Below are 21325 nucleotides of genomic sequence, written 5' to 3' on the forward strand. Positions count from 1 at the left end.
GTGGCTTCGGGACAAGTATTTGAACATCCTTGAGTGGCCCAGACAGAGCCAGGACTTGAACCCAATTTAACATCTCTGGAAAGACCTGAAAATAGCTGTGCAGTGACGCTCCCCATCCAACCTGACAGAGCTTGAGAGGATCTACAGAGAAGAATGGAAGAAACTCCCCATCATACTCAAGAAGACTCGATCACTGCCAAAGGTGAAGTACTGAGTAAAGGGTCTGAATACTTGTGATAATTACATTTTTTTATTTTTTTTATTTACAAAAATATCTAAAAACTCGTTTTGCTTTGTCATATGGGGTATTGTCTGTAGATTGATGAGGGAAAACAAATATTTATTCCATTTTAGAATAAGGCTGTAACGTAGCAAAATTTAGAAAAAGTCAAGGGGTCTGAATACTTTCCAAATGCACTGTAAGTGTATATAAGGCATAAACATATATCACATATGAAAATGGCCATATCTTGTATATGTATCCACATATGTGAGTTTAAGTAATATACACACAGTTTATTAGGTACACCACCAGGCATTCAGTTACTGTTTGACTGAACGTTAGAATGGGCAAAACAAGTGACCTAAGAGACTTTGAGCGTGATATGATCGTCGGTGCTAGATGCACCAGTTCCAGTATCTCAGAAACACCCGGCCTCCTGGGCTTTTCACATACGACATTGTCTAGGGTTTACCGAGAATGCCGCGACAAACAAAAAACATCCAGTCAGCAGCAGTCCTGTGGGTGAAAACAACTTGTTGATGAGAAGTCGAAGGAGAATGGAGGATGGCAAAAATTGTGCAAGCTAACAGGCAGGCCACAAACAGTCAAATAACAGCACAGTACAACAGTGGTGTGCAGAAAGGTTTCTCAGAACACACAAATCATTGCTCCTGGTCACAGATGTGCTTTTGCAGCAAATGACCACACCGGGTTCAACTCCTATCAGCTAAAAACAAGACAAAGCAGTACCAGTGGGCACGCCATCACCAACACTGGACAATTGAGGAATGGAAAAGCATTGCCTGGTCCGACAAATCTCGGTTCCTGTTGCGTCATGCTGATGGCAGAGTCAGGATTTAGCATAAGCAGCATGGCCCCCTCCTGCCTGGTGTCAACGGTAAGGGCTGGTGGTGGTGTAATGGTGTGGGGAATTTTTTCCTGGCAAACGTTAGGTCCCTTGATACCAATTCCGTAACGTTTCCATGCCCCAAAGAATTCAGGCTGTTCTGGAGGCAAAGGGTTGTCCTAATAAATTGTCAACTGAGTGTATTGCCATATATTACTTTTCCCTATGGGCAGGTCATTGCTAAACCATGCTGAGTGATGTCCAATTATCTGATACAAAATAAGATACTTTGAGTCAGTTCTTAAAGATGAGGAAATGTTTGCCAATAGAACTTAGCAATTTATTACACATCAGTAATTACATAATTTCTCCGCACATATAGAACACTAGGCGACATGACAACACAGGGTTGGTGAAAAACAATTAGCAACAATCAAACACTTTAAGGAAATGACAATCACATCAAATCAAAGTACTATATACAAAATATATTACAGTTACACACATAGCACGAAGTAAAAAAAATATCAGAAAGAGGCTTGGCTGAGCAGTGTTCCCACAAACTAAGTTCTTTAAACAGAACGATCATGTGGTATATTAAGTCCGAAACAGCCAGCTAATACTTTTGGTACAAATTTGAAAAATATTTGGCCAAGAAGTGATCAGAAGTATCCCTGGTGAGTGGTGTGAGGCATGGAGAGTGGTCTAGGCTTCTCCAGAGTGCTTTCTAAGAGACCTACAGATGTAGGATCTTAATTTGAGAAAGTTTGCTACAGCAGTAAAATAATCCTGCAGCAACAGGAAATGTGAATTATTATGTGGATTATAATAAATTGACATTTTTGTAGGGGTTTATACATTTCATGTATTAGGGAAAATTAAGTCTAAAACTTCAAAGTGGAAATTACAAACTTTAGAAGCCTTTTTAAAACTGAAATACTCTATAAGTTTGCATTTCCTGCTTTGCAGTAAAATTCTCATCAATAAAATAATGATCAAATTAAGATCCTACATCTGTAAACCCACCCTGGACTTTTTCTAGTGAGCGGAGAGTCTTCTACTTAAGAGTGAGTACACAGAAAATGTGTTGTGGTTCCAGGGGGTTCTGTTAGAGCTGGTCACAGCTCAGTGCCAGGGTGATGTCACAGTGATGTCATATCCTCTCTCTCAGAACCAAACAGTATTGACTTTGTCCTGATCCAGACCTGATGAGAGCGTGAGAGAGCACAACATCAATTTTTAGATTAAACAAAAACGTAGCATGCATGTAGACATCAGTGGAGGCTCCTCAGTGAATTTCATAAAAATAAAAATAGTAAAACATGTTAAAAGTTATCCTTTTTAGATTAAACTATACTAAATATATTCACGTCACAAAATAATTGATTTAACCACACTGTTTTGAAATGAAGGTCTACAGTAGCCTCAACAGCACTCTGTAGGGTAGCATAATGGTGTAGCCAGATAACAGCTAGCTTCCGTCCTCCTCTGGGTACATTGACTTCAATAAAAAACTTAGGAGGCTCATGGTTCTCACCCCCTTCCATAGACTTATACAGTAATTATGACAACTTCCAGAGAACGTCCTCCAATCAGAGCTCTTGCAGCATGAACTGACATGTTGTCCACCCAATTAAAGGATCAAAGTTCATAAAGCATAAGCTTCAGCTACCTAGCTAGCATCACAGTGCATAAAATGTGGTGAGTAGTTTACAAATAGAGAAAAAAGACAATAGTTGAACAGTTTTTAACAAATTAATTTGAAAAATTAAGGAGAAGCAAGAGACACAGAGAGAGAGAGATATTTAGTCATTTATTTTCAATTTCACTTTGCTAGCAAATGCAGCTAGCTAGCTAGTTTAGCCTACTCAAACACCCGGCTCAAATAGAGGGATGCTATGTTAGCTAGCTGGCTATGGCTATCTAGCACAACACTGGAACTCTTACAATTCAAGGTAAGCTTTTGGTTTTACAAATGTATTGCCACCAGTGTAACTGCTAAAGTGCTTATTCAACTGCTTACTGACTGCACACTGTAACGTTACTGCATAATTGTAGCTATGTTGACTATGACGTTACTTTGGCTAATATGGTGACAATGATGTAGGCTGTGTGTAGCGGTTATGATTTGGCATGGAAAGGGTTTTCACCTGGACACATTCAGCTGATGTGTTGTGCATTGAAGTCCTCAAGCAAAGGGAAAAGGTGAGAGGAGAAGAGTGCAAAGATGCGAGAAAGAATACAATGTGGCGGCTATGAAAGTGAACTGTGTTTACATGTTATCGGGGGGGTATTCATTTCACAGATTCTGCTGTAAACATTTCTTAAACAGAATCAAACGGAACAGAATGTACAACTGTTGGACTAATGATTACACACTAAATCAGGCAAGAGTGTGCAAGGCAGTATTTAATGTGTCTGTCCATGTGTCACTGTCTGTCACCTCAATTTTCTCTTAATCTGTGTGTACCTACTTTTAAAAAAACTTGCATTCATAGGCTAGGTTGTAGCAGAAAAATTCAAGTATCATGTAGTAGCCTAAACCTATCGATGTTACATCGAACTGGGTGAATGGAATATGAATGACAGCCATTCAATATGCTGTAATAAAAATAAGGCCATGCGGATGAAAGAAAAATCATCCCTCTTCTTAAATGGCACTGACCACCACTGGCAGACATACAAGAGAGAGAGTGCATGTGTGTGTATGAATGCTCCAAGTCCGGGGCTTACCTGAGTCGTAGGTATCCAAGGGTGTGTGTAGAGCTGCGGGCCAGGCTGAGGGGGTCAGGGTGGGGGGGTTGGGGCTGGCCTGCTCCACCTCTATCTTCACACCACTGTGTATCCCTGGGCTCTGGCTGCTGTGTGTGTTACTGTGTGTGCTATGTCCAGCAGGGCTGTGGGCTAGGGGCCTCTGAGTCTTCACACCAGGCAGGAGCAGAGGGCTGAACCTGGGGTCTAGGCCTGGGTCATGGGACGGGTGGGGATGTATGACCGGGTGGGTGTGGTGGGGGTGCATGTGTGTGTGAGGGTGTGTGTGTGTGTAGACATTGTGGGCGTGTGTGTAGCTGGCGGAGGTCTGAGGGTTGCGGCTGTAGGCCCAGGGGTCTGGGAGAGAGGCTGTAGGAGGGAGGCTGGGCTGGGGCAGAACATGGCCCGTCCACAGCGCACTGTCTGGGGCATGGAAGGCTGCTGGGCTGGGGGAGAAGTCTGGGTGGACGGAGAGACAGGGGCTGGTCTGGGACGGGTAACCTCCACCCCACAGAGAGGAGGACAGGGAACCACACTGGGCCTCCGAGAGAGATACACTGTCTGTGAGAGGGAGGGAGGTCATTTGTATGAGAAGAGGTTGTTATGGACACAAGTTTCTACCATGTAATTGTATTAATTCTAGATAAAAAGTAACAGTAAAATGTAAATTTACAGTAAATTACTGGCAGCACAGAAGTCAGTAAATTACTGTAGATTTACAGGAAATTTACTGTAACAAATGCACAGCATATTACTGGAACACCTGACTATAGTAACATGCTGTATTTATAGAATTTACAGCAGAATTACTGGAAGAACAGTGGTTAGTATACTATTGCAGACTTACAGTGCAGGTAGCTATCTCTTTACTTGCTGTGACTGTGGTATATTCTTATTTACCCTCATTTTAATACACTGACTGTAAGTCGCTCTGGTTAAGAGCATCTGCTAGATGACCAAAATGTAAATGTAAAAATTAACACTTGCTAGGCACACTGCTTGGTATAATTATAATGACCTCCACCCCTAAACAAGGCCATGTCATTAGGATAATACCCAGCAGTGTGCTTTGCAAATGTACATTTTAAACATTTACATTTTGGTCATTTAGCAGATGCACTTGTCCAGAGTGACTTACAGTCAGTGCATTCATCTAACATTGATCTAGAAAAACAACACATATCACAGTCATAGCAAATCAAATGTTTCTGTAACCATTACTGGGAATGTTGTTGTAGTTAAGGATACATTGATCTTCAAAATATCCTCTATTTGTAACAAGATAACTTCTGGAAACAACTTTGCCCATCTTTGGCTAGTGCAAAGTGTGATACGGTCATTTTCACAGTAACGTGCCAATAGGAAAATGCAGCGCAATGATGCAGTACGATACTGTAAAATTTGCCTACTATACTGTAACAAAGGAAATGCTACTGTAACCAGTTTTTTACTGTAATTACTAGTGATGCGGAAACAAAGCTTCCTTTCCAGACAATTGTGTTGAAAATAGGTTCCCTAATCGGCGTGTCATTAGCCTAGTGGTTAGAGCGTTGGACCAGAAACCGGAAGGTTGCATGTTCAAACCCCTGAGCTGACAAGGAACAAATCTGTCGTTCTGCCCCTGAACAGGCAGTTAACCCACTGTTCTTAGGCCGTCATTGAAAATAAGAATTTGTTCTTAACTGACTTGCCTAGTCAAATTAAAAAAATGGTTTGCAATGCACATTAGTGACTTCTGCTGGTCAGCAATAAATAGCAACGTGTGATTATAAGCTAGGTTTTTTTCCCTCTACTGATTTCATCAAAACTCTGTAGTGCAGCAGTAAGTCGTTGGCTTTAATGGATTGCCAGGTTTGCATCTTACATCATGTTTACCTTTTTTGCCAACAAGTTTACTATTTTTCTAAAATGGAATCTATGGCATTTTTTAGGATGCTTAAGACAGCTTATTCTATTACCAAAAGGCAGAAGGTCTCCTGTGGGAAGGGGGCTGGGATTAAAAATAAATACCATATAAATACACAGTGGGGCAAAAAAGTATTTAGTCAGCCACCAATTGTGCAAGTTCTCCCACTTCAAAAAACGAGAGAGGCCTGTAATTTTCATCATAGGTACACTTCAACTATGACAGACAAAATGAGGGGGGGAAAAATCCAGAAAATCACATTGTAGGATTTTTAATGAATTTATTTGCAAATTATGGTGGAAAAGATCTCACCCCGTGGGGTCAAAATTATCACAAGAACGGTGAGCAAAAATCCCAGAAACACACGGGGGGACCTAGTGAATGATCTGCAGAGAGCTACCATCAGTAACACACTACACCGCCAGGGACTCAAATCCTGCAGTGCCAGACGTGTCCCCCTGCTTAAGCCAGTACATGTCCAGGCCCGTCTGAAGTTTGCTAGAGAGCATTTGGATGATCCAGAAGAAGATTGGGAGAATGTCATATGGTCAGATGAAACCAAAATATAACTTTTTGGTAAAAACTCAACTCGTCGTGTTTGGAGGACAAAGAATGCTGAGTTGCAGCCAAAGAACACCATACCTACTGTGAAGCATGGGGGTGGAAACATCATGCTTTGGGGCTGTTTTTCTGCAAAGGGACCAGGACGACTGATCCGTGTAAAGGAAAGAATGAATGGGCCATGTATTGTGAGATTTTCTGTGAAAACCTCTTTCCATCAGCAAGTGCATTGAAGATGAAACGTGGCTGGCTCTTTCAGCATGACAATGATCCCAAACACACCGCCCGGGCAACGAAGGAGTGGCTTCGAAAGAAGCATTTCAAGGTTCTGGAGTGGCCTAGCCATTCTCCAGATCTCAACCCCATAGAAAATCTTTGGAGGGAGTTGAAAGTCCGTGTTGCCCAGCAACAGCCCCAAAACATCACTGCTCTAGAGGAGATCTGCATGGAGGAATGGGCCAAAATACCAGCAACAGTGTGTGAAAACCTTGTGAAGACTTACAGAAAACGTTTGAACTCTGTCATTGCCAACAACGGGTATATAACAAAGTATTGAGATAAACTTTTGTTATTGACCAAATACTTATTTTCCACCATAATTTGCAAATAAATTCATTAAAAATCCTACAATGTGATTTTCTGGATTTTTTTTTCTCATTTTGTCTGTCATAGTTGAAGTGTACCTATGATGAAAATGACAGGCCTCTTTCATCTTTTTAAGTGGGAGAACATGCACAATTGGTGGCTGACTAAATACTTTTTTGCCACACTGTATAGGACAGAACACACATGACAACAAGAGAGACAACACTACATAAAGAGAGACCTAAGACAACAACATGGCAAGGCAGAAGCACATGACAACACAGCATGGTAGCAACACAGCATGGTAGCAACACAACATGGTAGCAGAACAAAACATGGTACAAACATTATTGGGCACAGACAACAGCACAACAGGCAAGAAGTTAGAGACAACAATACATCACGCAAAGCAGCCACAACTGTCAGTAAGAGTGAAAAAGCATATCATCTAACGAAGCGTCAGACGTCATTGATGACGTACTTCTGATAAAGTGATACACGCATCGGCACACTGCTTCGAAGTTAGCTGCTTAGCCCTTTTGACACATGCCTCGGCGCTCCAATATCAAGCGTAACATCACTAGTAATTAGTGCAAGTAGGTTGGCTGCTAGGTAGTTGTATATTACAGCATACCAGTGACTATTTTGTGTTTTATTTCACTTGCACTTGTAGAGGCCTTAAAAAAGGCTTCTAAATTGGCAGTGACTACAGGTTGAAACAGATCAAAAGGACAAGGCTAAACACTCAATCATTAAAAGTTTGAGACTTGCTGCCACTCTGATCTTTCCCTATATACATTTCATTGTTAGGAAACTACTACCACATTTCACTTAAATTGTTACAGCACTTTCACTAACAGGTGCAACAAGTATAGTCTCAAATGTGTTTATGAGCCACAACAATACCATGCACCCACAAAATGGTTTTGGCACTCCAAAATTACAGCATGGTACTGTATTCTGTGGGGGTGGAACTCAATTATGTAAATTACTGGTGGCACAGAGACCAGTAAATTACTGTAGATTTACAAGACAAAAATGAAAACAAATACGGTATGGTACTGTATTCTGTGGGGTACAGCATTCTCACTAAGGGGTGAAACAAATATAGCCTCTTACAAGGCCTGCCTTGAAATATGTTAATGAGTCATACATTATTTTGCCAACCAAAACATTTCCCCACTATGCAGCATAACACAGTATTCTGCTGTAAATATACAGTAGAACAGGAAATGCAGTATTTTATTGTAAAATTTAATTGATCTTTAAGGTACTGTACTGTATAGAATTACAGTATAAAACTTTTTTTGCTGTAAATGTACAGTAATTTGTTACAGTGAAAGATAATACGAATAAGACTGTTTTCAGATGACATAAGTAAAACTATGAGTAATGATATGAAAGTCCCTCTGTGTTCCTACCTTTCCACAGTCCAACCGAGGCAGAGGTGTGCATGGGGGTGGTCCTAGACGTCTTCATCTCTCCAGTGAAGGCACTGGTTTGGTTCAGAGCCCTAGAGAAATGTTCATCCACCACATCCCCAATGTCACCATGGAAATAGGTGAACAGAACACACCTGGAGCTCAGGTACTCTGCCTCAGCAGGCTGGCTGTCCTTCCCAGTACCCCCACAGCCCCTCAGCCCAGAACCCTCCAGGCCCCGTTGGACCCAATGCTCCCCAGCCAGTCTCCCCCTCCTCCCCCACGCTGCTGTTGCTGTCTCCCCCCTGGACACTGCTGCTCTTCGCTGTCCTGCTGCATCCTGCTGTACACACCCAGCTTCTTCTACAGAGAGTGAAAGAGAGAAAGAGAGAGAGAGAGAGAGAGAGAGTGCACGAGAGACAAGGTTAAAGTACGAAAATTTCATCTCAAAGGTTCAGCCATGAAAGCACCATCTGTCTGTCTATTTTGCGCCACAACGATCAAGCCACATGATTAAACGTGTGTGCCACATACACTGAACAAAATAGCCTACATCAATGCCCTTGTTAAAAGTCATACTATCCGTTACAAACTTCCATTTTCTATGACCTCCATTTTAAAGGAAAACGAATCATCTTTACAGACCGAAGTTTATTCAAGAAGTTGTAGGGTGTTTCTCAGCGTGTGTTCTGGTGAAAGTATGTCAACTATGAAAATGCTCCGTGGCCGTTCCAAAAGAACCATCATCATCAACATTCCTGAGAGACAGTGACGAGTTGTCATTAGCCGACACCCTTCTGACGGAACGAGGAGATGAATCATCCTAGTCATTATACCTGCTCGAAATGCACGGCGAGAAATGACCGCTTCAACTTTTCGAATTGTAACTTTATGAGTTCTGTGGTACACGGGAGTCAGGACTTTTCGCTGTGAACTGACATCTGCGAGGGCCAAAACTTTCCGCACGGAGTGTATTCGTGCCTAAAGCACCCGGACAATTATGGGAACACTAAAACAGCATAGTATTATTATTTTTTTGATATATTACAAACTATTTTAGTGCAGTGTGTCTGGATACCCACCTGCTGCTGGTGCTGTTGATGATGGTAGTATGCCGCTTTGTAGGCTGCTGCCGCTGCTGCTGAAGACGCAGGGAGATAGTGAGCTCCATAACTCTGGTAAAACATCACATCCAGACAACTCATGGCTGAGACGGCGCTGTCAGGGGCTCAGAGAGAGAAACACAGCCTGGATCAGCGCTCCTCAAACTGATGTAATCCTCACATCCACCGCTGCCTCCATATAAACCATGACTGTAACAATAGGCATGCTGTCGGTGAAAGGAACTGTTTGCATAAAGACAATACCGAATCACTAGGACCAACACCTCATACTGTGCCAAACTAAACCCGAGTGAAAGTGAACAAAAGGTACGGGACAAACTCCACTTGGTTATTAGAGCTACACTGATTGGAGGAAAGTTTTAACGGTACTGTATATAGAGGGAGAGGAGGGATAGGACTCTGCGTGCACACGCCCATGGAACTCATACACGCGGCTCGAAGTGGAGAGGTATGATGAGGTATGATGAGTGTAGCTGCCACTTGAAGATTCATTCAATCAATCACATGTATTTCATTTTATAAATCCCGTTTTACATCAGCTGTTGTCACAACGTGGTCTACAGATACCAAGCATAACACCTAAAGACTTGGCCTCGAGTTTCAGTGAAATGTAATTGTAAGTATCTTCAGATAAGTGAATGTAAATATTCAGCATTGTGTCATAGACTATCTTTCATTGTATGTTGATTGTCCTTTTAACCCAGCGAGTGTAGTCTATCCATCGAGTGTAGTCTATCCATCGAGTGTAGTCTATCCATCGGGTGTAGTCTATCCATCGAGTGTAGTCTATCCATCGGGTGTAGTCTATCCATCGAGTGTAGTATATCCATCGAGTGTAGTGTATCCATCGAGTGTAGTCTATCCATCGAGTGTAGTGTATCCATCGAGTGTAGTCTATCCATCGAGTGTAGTATATCCATCGAGTGTAGTGTATCCATCGAGTGTAGTCTATCCATCGGGTGTAGTGTATCCATCGAGTGTAGTCTATCCATCCAGTGTAGTGTATCCATTGAGTGTAGTCCATCCATCGAGTGTAGTCTATCCATCGAGTGTAGTCTATCCATCAAGTGTAGTCTATCCATCGAGTGTAGTCTATCCATCCAGTGTAGTCTATCCATCGAGTGTAGTCCATCCATCGAGTGTAGTCCATCGAGTGTACTAACCTATAGTAGAACATTTGGCATAGTTTTCCAGTAAACTTGGCAGGTTCTGACATGACCCCAACAAAGGGAGAAAAAAGAAAGAGGCAGTTTAGACTGCAGTATAAAACACTGTAACAGAGGGATGTCAACATTATTATGTACTTATATAACTATATTCATACTTCACTGAATAAACCAGTGGAACCAAGGAACTGAACCACACTGACTGACTGCATTCACCTGACTAGGATATTCTCTTCCCAATTCCAAATCAAAAGATTTTGAATAGGAATCAGGAATACATTGCTTTTCCACACACCCACTCCTCTTAGATCTATAATAAGAACCTGTGTGAAGGGGCCAGGGTTTGGTTTGGAACATGTCCCTTAGCTGTCTTTGGTCCTTTGGCTAGTGAGGAACTCAGTGGAAGATGTCAATGAGTGATCTGCTTCCACCTGCTGGTGACATCACAGAGATCACTGCTCTCAGATCGACAGGTCTCACCATAGAATTGCACCAAAGAATTACATATAACTTAATTGAATAGGATCTCTGTGGGTCTCACCACTCCTTTCTGACCCTGAGTAAATCTTGTGTTTCTCACATGGCTGGTTCTTCTGTCCCAGGCTCCCAGTTATAGACCTGAAAAAGATTGTAAATGGTCCTGGCCTGTGATTTCAGCCCAAACTCTGTAGATGGTGTGTCCGTGTCAGTTTTAGAGTATAGACAGCTGTTCTTGAATGGCATGTGCAGAGGAGAGGAGACGAGAGGGGAAGAGAGAAGAGACAGGCGGGGAGGGGAGGGAAGAGGAGATGGGAGGAGAGGAGATGAGAGGAGAGGGGAAGAGAGTGAAGGAGATGGGAGGGGAGGAGAAGAGAGGGGAAGAGAGTGAAGGAGATGGGAGGGGAGGAGAAGAGAGGGGAAGAGAGTGAAGGAGATGGGAGGGGAGGAGAAGAGAGGGGAAGAGAGAAGAGACAGGCGGGGAGGGGAGGGAAGAGGAGATGGGAGGAGAGGAGATGGGAGGGGAGGAGAGGAGAGGGGAAGAGAGTGAAGGAGATGGGAGGGGAGGAGAAGAGAGGGGAAGAGAGAAGAGACAGGCGGGGAGGGGAGGGAAGAGGAGATGGGAGGAGAGGAGATGGGAGGGGAGGAGAGGAGAGGGGAAGAGAGTGAAGGAGATGGGAGGGGGGGAGGAGAGGAGAGGGGAAGAGAGTGAAGGAGATGGGAGGGGAGGAGAGAGGAGAGGGGAAGAGAGTGAAGGAGATGGGAGGGGAGGAGAAGAGAGGGGAAGAGAGAAGAGACAGGCGGGGAGGGGAGGGAAGAGGAGATGGGAGGAGAGGAGATGGGAGGGGAGGAGAGGAGAGGGGAAGAGAGTGAAGGAGATGGGGGGGAGGAGAAGAGAGGGGAAGAGAGAAGAGACAGGCGGGGAGGGGAGGGAAGAGGAGATGGGAGGAGAGGAAATGGGAGGGGAGGAGAGGAGAGGGGAAGAGAGTGAAGGAGATGGGAGGGGAGGAGAGGAGAGGGGAAGAGAGTGAAGGAGATGGGAGGAGGAGAAGAGAGGGGAAGAGAGAAGAGACAGGCGGGGAGGGGAGGGAAGAGGAGATGGGAGGAGAGGAGATGGGAGGGGAGGAGAGGGGAAGAGATCAGAGGCTGTAAACAACAGAAGTGCTGCTGAGGATGATGGTGATGATGATGACGGTTATTATGGGGATATTTTTGGGAGAAGAGAGGTGAGCCTGCAGAGCACATTCAGGCGCTGCCTGGTCTGGTTCAGACCCTCAGTGTAGAGGAGAGCAGGATAATGAGAGGACTACAGATAACAGAGAGATGTCTGAGTTCGCTGAGTCCACTTGTCTCTCAAGTGAGTTCCATGATGAAGCCTGACGTCCCACGCTGTTCATACACGCTGGAGGAGCAGCTGCCCTACACACACACATACACGCACACACGGAGAAATTACGTGCACACACATACACACGCGCACACACACTCAGGGGTGTAGATATCAGTGTGTATATCCTGAGGTGCTCATTCACACTGGTCATCTCATTACAGAAGGACTCTGTGTAAAGTGTCTAAATGTTCCTAATACTCCTGTTTTATAATCCCTGTGATACTCAAACTTATGTATGTGATGCATAAATTAATGCGATCTTGATATGATTTATTATTGATATCAGTGTGTGTTGTTTTGCCCCAGTTTTAGAAAAAGGGGTCACACGTCTGAGATGTAGGAACATCAAATCCTGTGTGTATTATTGACTATAAGAGCTATACAGGTTATGGGGCAAAGCTCTATCACTCTCCCTATTTTCTTTAAAAAAAATCTTTACCTCTTTCTCTCTCTCTAGCTCTCTCTTCCACATACACAGTTAGTATGCCACATTATGCTTTTGACATTTGATCCATTCTGACAGGGCGGTAGTTAGGAAAGACAATATGGTGGTTATATTATTGATTTCCTGATTCAGCCCTATTCCCTGTAGCTGTCAGATATGATGAGGCTGTGTTAGGGGCTGAGGCTGAGACAGGGGGTAACTGTTCCATTCACTTTGATGATGCCGCACGCTGCAGATGGAAGCTGAATTATTCAGTCTTGGTTTGATGATGTGTTAGGTCTGGAACTGTGGCATAGTCAGAGGCAGGTTTCGATGATGTGTCTTTGGGCTGTGGAAGTGAGGCAGTGTTACAGACGGAGACACACACACACACACACACACACACACACACACACACACACACACACACACACACACACACACACACACACACACACACACACACAGATGCTTCAGTCCTCAGGGTCTCTCACTAAACACATTTCTCTCAGGGTCTCAGTCACATCTGGAGGTGCAACTCCCTCCTATCCTATCCTCTCTTCTCCTTTCTCTCCTCTTCTCGCTTTAATGAGATCATTATTAGAGGATGTTTAGAAGGGAGGTGAGGAGAATCACAGGGATTAGAGGAGGCGGACATGCAGGGATAAAAGCAGTTTGTAACAAGTGCGCTGAGAGTCGGGAAGCAAGTTGAGGGAGTGAATAAAAAAAAATAAAAAAACACTCATTCCCTAAACTTGCTTCCCGACTCTCAGCACATTTGTTACAAAATAACACCTCACCTAAGTATCAGGGTGTTTTTTTACATTTTATTTTTTTGTGTCAGAGTAATGACGTTGGGTCCGGGAACTGCTACAGGCCCTCATGCCTCAACCAGATCGCCAGGCTCCCCTGCCTCAACCAGATCGTCAGGCTCCCCTGCCTCAGCCGGCACGTCAGGCTCCCCTGCCTCAGCCGGCACGTCAGGCTTTCATGCCTCAGCCGGCACGTCGGGCTTTCATGCCTCAACCGGATCGCCAGGCTCCCCTGCCTCAACCAGATCGTCAGGCTCCCCTGCCTCAGCCGGCACGTCAGGCTTTCATGCCTCAGCCGGATCTCAGGCTCCCTGCCTCAACCAGATCGTCAGCTCCCCTGCTCAGCCCTGCCTCATGCCTCAACCGCATCGCCAGGCTTTCATGCCTCAGCCAGATCGTCAGGCTCCCTTTCATGCCTCAGCCGGCACGTCAGGCTTTCATGCCTCAGCCGGCACGTCAGGCTTTCATGCCTCAGCCGGCAGCCGGGGATGCCTCAGCCAGGCCAGGCCCCTGCCTCAACCAGATCGCCAGGCTATCCTGCCTCAGCCGGCACGTCGGGCTTTCATGCCTCATCCGGCACGTCGGGCTTTCATGCCTCAACCGGATCGCCAGGCTCCCCTGCCTCAACCAGATCGTCAGGCTCCCCTGCCTCAGCCGGCACGTCGGGCTTTCATGCCTCAGCCGGCACGTCGGGCTTTCATGCCTCAGCCGGCACGTCAGGCTTTCATGCCTCAGCCGGATCGCCAGGCTCCGCTGCCTCTACCGATCTGTCAGGTTCCCGCGCCCCAGCTGACACGACAGGTTCCAGTACCTCAGCTGGCGTGACAGGTTCTCGTGCATCAGCAGGGGTGACCCGTCCGCTCCTGATCCCTCAGGTTCGTCCCCTTTGACGGCGTCCTGCGGCTGGAGCCGTGCATTGGGGAGGGGGTGCTGACACGTATACTCCCTCTCCGGCCTCTAGGTCATCAGGCCGCTGATTATCCCATACACCTGTCAACATCGTCTTGCACACCTGCGCCTCATGACACTCACCTGGACTCCATCACCTCCTTGATTATCTTCCCTATATCTGTCACACCCTTGGTTCTTTCCTCAGGTGTTATTGACTCTGTTTTCATGTCGGTGTTTTGTTTGTGGTTCGTGTTCATTGTTTCTTTTATTTATTAAAACTCTCACTCCCTGAACTTGCGTCCCGACTCTCAGCGCACTCGTTACACAGTTGTTTGTTTTCTGCCCATGTTATGCTCAAAGAATGAAACTCATCCACTGGGTTAGATCTCAGAGGGCTGTAGTGTTTTGGTCTAAAATCTTCTTTTTAGCCTTGTGGAAAACACATTTCTGATTCACAACAGAAAACAAATAGAGCATATTGTGAGATGTTTTTTCGTTACGGTCTCTCTTCAGTACAGTAGTTGCCGTATCGCTGGACATAATTACCATCCTAGTCATTAGTAGTGAGTAACTGCTGAATGTGATAAGCTGCACCTGTGAGTGTTATTAGTAGTAATACGTGATTAATAAGGATGACTTCCTTCATCATAAGAACTGCAGAGTCTGGAGTTTGTAACATGGATGTTGCTCTATTGTAATCCCTTCTGAAGAACACCTGCCTCTATAGGTTTCTCCAGAGTCTGTCTACAACACCTGATGATGTTGATGACCATGATGCTCTAATGGTTCATATCACCTCTGTAATCACCCAGCTACAGTACAAACTCATGTGTCAGTGTGCTGACTGAGGAAAGGAGAGGGGAGCGAAATACATTAATAGCCAATTAAATAGCCATTAGTACAGCTGTAGTTATTAAAGTGGTTTTGTAACATACTAATACTGATCACTGGATCACTGCCTGGTACGACAACTGCACCGCCCGCAATGGCAGGATTCTACAGGGGGTGGTGCGGCCAGACCAACGCATCGTCGAGGGCACACTGCCTGTCCTCCAGGACATCTACATCACCAGGTGTCACAGGAAGGCCAAGAAGATTATCAAGGACCTGAGCCACCTGAGCCACGACCTGTTCACCCCGCTACCCTCTAGAAGATGGAGACAGTTAAGGTGCATCAAAGCTGGGACCGAGAAAGAGCCGACCTCCACCCAGTACCCTCCTCTGAACGTAAGACTGTCACTAGCTGGCTACCCTACACTGTAAAACATTTCATGTAAATTCTACAGTAACTTACTGGCAGCAATTGGACAATAGGTTACTTTTATTTATTTGACAGTACAGCTACTGTCATTCATTTCACGGCAATCCATTGTACGGCACCAAACATGTTACTGTAATCTAATGGACAGTATATTACTGGAATTACCCATGCAGCAACATATTAACCAGTGTTCTTTGCAAGTTTTCATTTGAACATTTACATTAATATTTTGGCTCTTATACGTAGTAACTACCAGTCAGTAGATTTAACCAAGGTTGATTAAAAAAACATATCACAGTCATAGCATGTAAAGCTTTTCTGTAAGTGTTACTGAAAATGTTTTAGCTAAGGATACATTAGTCTTCAAAATAATTGTAATTACAACAAGATATCCTATGATATCTCTGACTATCTCTGGATACTGCCAATACAATACTGAGATATTACCGGTAACTTGATTCCAGACTAATGAAACACAGTACAATATAGTGAAAGTGACAATTTAACTGTAATACAATTGTTTCTACTGTATTTTACTGTAATTATAAGGGATTAGAGAAAGCAGGTCATCTGTAGGTATTTGCATATTACAGCATATGAATGAATACTAGGTGTTTTATATCACTTGCACCTCTGGAAGACTTAACAACAGCTTCCAAACTGGCCATGATTACAGGGCCAAACAGATCAAATGGACATGTGTAAATACTCAACCATTAAAAGGTTCAAGACACTACCATTTTGTTCTGCTCCATATATACTTTTGATAGGGAACTACTATCACATTTCACTTAATAAATTGGTACAGGACTCTCACGAAGGGGTGCAACAAATATAACCACTTACAAAGCACACCGTCAAATATGTTAATGACCCAGCGATTCCTTCTCCTCCCACAATACTTCGTCACAATGCACCATTGTTTACAGTATGCTGCAGTAAATGTATAGCAAAAGAGCAATACAGTACTTTTTTGATGAATTGTATTGAAAATGATGTTTGGTGTTTTATATCCCTTGTACTTTAGGCCTTAACAAAGGCTTCTAACCAACCATTAAAGGTTTGAGACTTGCTGCCACTCTGATCTGAACCCTATATAAAGGTCATTGTTAGGGAACCACTACAACGGGTGCAACAAATAGAGCCTCTTAAAATACGTTAATATACCATGCATCCACTAGTTCAAATGGTTTTTGGCACTTACTTCAAAAATGCAGTATGGTACTGTATTCTGAATGACAGTAAATTACTGTAGAGTTTCAGGACAACGTTTGTAGAACTCCTAAAATACAGTATACTGTATTACTGTATTCTGTGGGGGTAGAACATTCTCACTCACAGGTGCAACAAATATAGCCTCATACATGCCTTAAAATATGTTAGTGAGCCAGAGACTCTTTCCCTACTACTCCCTCTACTCAGCAAATTGGATGCAGTCTATCACAATGCCATCCGTTTCATCACCAAAGCCCCATATACTACACACCACTGCGACCTGTATGCTCTCGTTGGCTGGCCTACGCTTCATATTCGTCGCCAAACCCACTGGCTCCAGGTCATCTATAAGTCCTTGCTAGGTAAAGAACTTGTTCTCAACTGGCTTACCTGGTTAAAAAAGGTGAAATAAAAAATAAATAGTCATTGATCACTGGTCACTTTAATAATGTTTACATACTGTTTTGCCTACTTTATATGTATATACTGTATTCTAGTCAAGGCTCATCCTATATAACTACTGCTGTACACACCTTTTCTATTCATATACTGTCCATGCTGTCTATACACACCATTCACATACATAGATAGAAACATAAGCATTTCGCTGCGGACAGGCAGAGGGAGACAGACAGACAGACAGACAGACAGTGTAGTGAGGTGCGTACTGGCAGAGGGAGACAGACAGACAGACAGACAGACAGACAGACAGACAGACAGACAGACAGACAGACAGACAGCCAGTGTAGTGAGGTGCGTACTGGCAGAGGGAGACAGACAGACAGAGTCAGACAGACAGAGGCAGACAGACAGACAGACAGACAGACAGACAGACAGACAGACAGACAGACAGACAGACAGACAGACAGTGTAGTGAGGTGCGTACTGGCGGCAGAGAAGTCAGGCGCAGGAGAGCGAAAACTGATTTACAACGGTGTCCTTTAATATCCATAAACCACCGTTAACAGAACAACACAATAAATGGGTCAAACAAAACCCGGTAAATACCAGCATACCGTTGCATAAGCACTGCAATAAACAATTACCGACCAGGATATGGGGGGGGGCAGAGGGTTAAATACACAACATGTAATTGATGGAATTGGAACCAGGTGTGATGGAAGACAAGACAAAACCAATGGAAAATGAAAAGTGGATCAGCGATGGCTTGAAGGTCGGTGACTTCGACCGCTGAATGCCGCCCGAACAAGGAGAGGGACCAACTTCGACGGAAGTGGTGACAGACAGACAGAGACTGTATTGTTTATTATATGTTTCCTATTAAAAGGAATAGGTACAGAATGTACATGGCTGTTATATGTGGGCTCATTTCAGTCAATAACCTTAATACATGGTCATGTGTCATTTAATTGTGGGTGGCTCTGATCAGGCCCTACACCCAAACAAGGGCACTGCGTTCATCCACCTCTGGCCTGCTCGCCTCCCTACCACTGAGGAAGTACAGTTCCCGCGCAGCCCAGTCAAAACTGTTCGCTGCTCTGGCCCCCCAATGGTGGAACAAACTCCCTCACGACGCCAGGACAGCGGAGTCAATCACCACCTTCCGGAGACACCTGAAACCCCACCTCTTTCAGGAATACCTAGGATAGGATAAAGTAATCCTTCTCACCCCCCTTAAAAGATTTAGATGCACTATTGTAAAGTGGCTGTTCCACTGGATGTCTTAAGGTGAACGCACCAATTTGTAAGTCACTCTGGATAAGAGCGTCTGCTAAATGACTTAAATGTAAATGTAAATGTGGTGGTTTAAATAAAAAATATAATTATTATGTAAAATGACAAAACCACATTTTAACAAAAGGCTCAATGACCATCCAGTCGAATCCCACATTGTGACTAATTGAATCACAATATAATGTAACATAGTCCAAGATAATCACATTTTTAATTGTTCCTGCTGTTTTAGCTATCATACTGCCACGCAGAACCAGAATGTCAATGGAACTTTTAATTGGATCTCACAAAGGGAATCCCACACGTGTGTGTGTGTCCTGCTCCGTGGTGGCAGAGTGGGGTGATATGTGTCTGTAGTGTGTTAATGAACTGACCAGTGGAGGACTCAGATCTCTCTGGAATGACGGACCAGTTCTTTATAACCAGATAATTACAATAATAATAATATAACTCCTGCTCCATTAAAAATCACCAGTTTGCAAATGAGATGGTAATAGAGACAGGCGTGAATAATGAGAGTTATTTAATGAGGTATTGGAGACTCAAAGACTGTCTGGATTGATAGAGGACCCTCCTTGACTGGTCTGACAGGAAGGTCAAATGGGGTTCTTGGTCAAGACAAAGAGGTAATTGGAAAGGGTCAGGTCAGAGAGAGAAAGAAGTGAATACATTTCATATTGCAATGCATCTAGTATGTTACATTTAACTTCCAACTTGGTCTACACAGTAATTGTTTCTGTCTGTGCTGTTATTTTTCCTAACATACCAGATCAGCATATTATCCCCTAAATAAAGCACATCGTGTAATCACTGTCTGCTCTGCTTCCTCTTTCCTCCCCTTGTAACGGTTCTCTTGTAGTGAAGGAGAGTCGGACCAAAATGCAGCGTGTAGATTGCGATCCATGTTTAATGAACAAACGTAACACGAATCTAAATGCAAACACTACAAAACAATAAACGTAACGAAAACCGAAACAGCCTATACTAGTGTAAACTAACACAGAATAAGGACATCAAGACACTAAGGACAATCACCCACAAAACCGAACACAAAACAGGCTACCTAAATATGGTTCCCAATCAGAGACAATGACTAACACCTACCTCTGATTGAGAACCATATCAGGCCAAACATAGAAATAGACAAACCAGACACACAACATAGAATGCCCACCCAGCTCACGTCCTGACCAACACTAAAACAAGCAAAACACATACGAACGATGGTCAGACCGTGACACCCCTGTTTAGACGATATGCCTCCGTCAAACAATAGAAATACTGAATATAATGTAGATTAGATTTAAGTTGTCTTGAAGGACTACTGTAGAACAGTGGGAGATAGGGAAAAGAGGCCTTTCTGAAGTGTAGATTAGATTTAAGTTGTCTTGAAGGACTACTGTAGAACAGTGGGAGATAGGGAAAAGAGGCGTCTTTCTGAAGTGTAGATTAGATTTAAGTTGTCTTGAAGGACTACTGTAGAACAGTGGGAGATAGGGAAAAGAGGCGTCGTTCTGAAGTGTAGATTAGATTTAAGTTGTCTTGAAGGACTACTGTAGAACAGTGGGAGATAGGGAAAAGAGGCGTCTTTCTGAAGTGAGTCGTTTTAAAAAGCACAGACAGAAAAGGATAATGTGAATACAAGCAGACAGAGAAACAGTTTCTGCTGTGCCAGCACCATCAGGAATTAGAAAGTCTTTAACACATCTCTGTCTGTCTGAATATCATTTCCTACCTTAATGTACTGGTGTTGGCTTATCCTTGGCATATACAGTGGGGCAAAAAAGTATTTAGTCAGCCACCAATTGTGCAAGTTCTCCCACTTAAAAATATGAGAGAGGCCTGTAATGTTCCTCATAGGTACACTTCAACTATGACAGACAAAATGAGAAGAAAAAAAATCCAGAAAATTACATTGTAGGATTTTTTATGAATTTATTGCAAATTATGGTGGAACATAAGTATTTGGTCACCTACAAACAAGCAAGATTTCTGGCTCTCACAGACCTGTAACTTCTTCTTTAAGAGGCTCCTCTGTCCTCCACTCGTTACCTGTATTAATGGCACCTGTTTGAACTTGTTATCAGTATAAAGGACACCTGTCCACAACCTCAAACAGTCACACTCCAAACTCCACTATGGCCAAGACCAAAGAGCTGTCAAAGGACACCAGAAACAAAATTGTCGACCTGCACCAGGCTGGGAAGACTGAATCTGCAATAGGTAAGCAGCTTGGTTTGAAGAAATCAACTGTGGGAGCAATTATTAGGAAATGGAAGACATACAAGACCACTGATAATCTCCCTCGATCTGGGGCTCCATGCAATATCTGGAGTCAAAATGATCACAAGAACGGTGAGCAAAAATCCCAGAACCACACGGGGGGACCTAGTGAATGACCTGAGAGAGCTGGGACCATAGTAACAAACCCTACCATCAATAACACACTACGCCGCCAGGGACTCAAATCCTGCAGTGCCAGACGTGTCCCCCTGCTTAAGCCAGTACATGTCCAGGCCCGTCTGAAGTTTGCTAGAGAGCATTTGGATGATCCAGAAGAAGATTGGGAGAATGTC

General features: G+C 43.8%; 1 protein-coding gene across 1 annotated transcript; it reads right to left on the bottom strand.

Annotated features, from left to right (window-relative positions):
* Positions 1-1371: 1371 nt before the first annotated feature.
* LOC115131147 (transcription cofactor vestigial-like protein 3) lies at positions 1372-10757 on the bottom strand. The gene is given in 5 exon segments (XM_065018038.1): positions 1372-2275; positions 3804-4382; positions 8295-8561; positions 8564-8657; positions 9377-10757. Coding segments are annotated over 5 exon segments (1101 nt in total). The 5' UTR covers positions 9500-10757; the 3' UTR covers positions 1372-2237.
* Positions 10758-21325: the final 10568 nt, after the last annotated feature.

This window comes from Oncorhynchus nerka, linkage group LG1 (genome assembly GCF_034236695.1).
Source record: "Oncorhynchus nerka isolate Pitt River linkage group LG1, Oner_Uvic_2.0, whole genome shotgun sequence".
Taxonomy (NCBI): Eukaryota; Metazoa; Chordata; class Actinopteri; order Salmoniformes; family Salmonidae; genus Oncorhynchus; species Oncorhynchus nerka.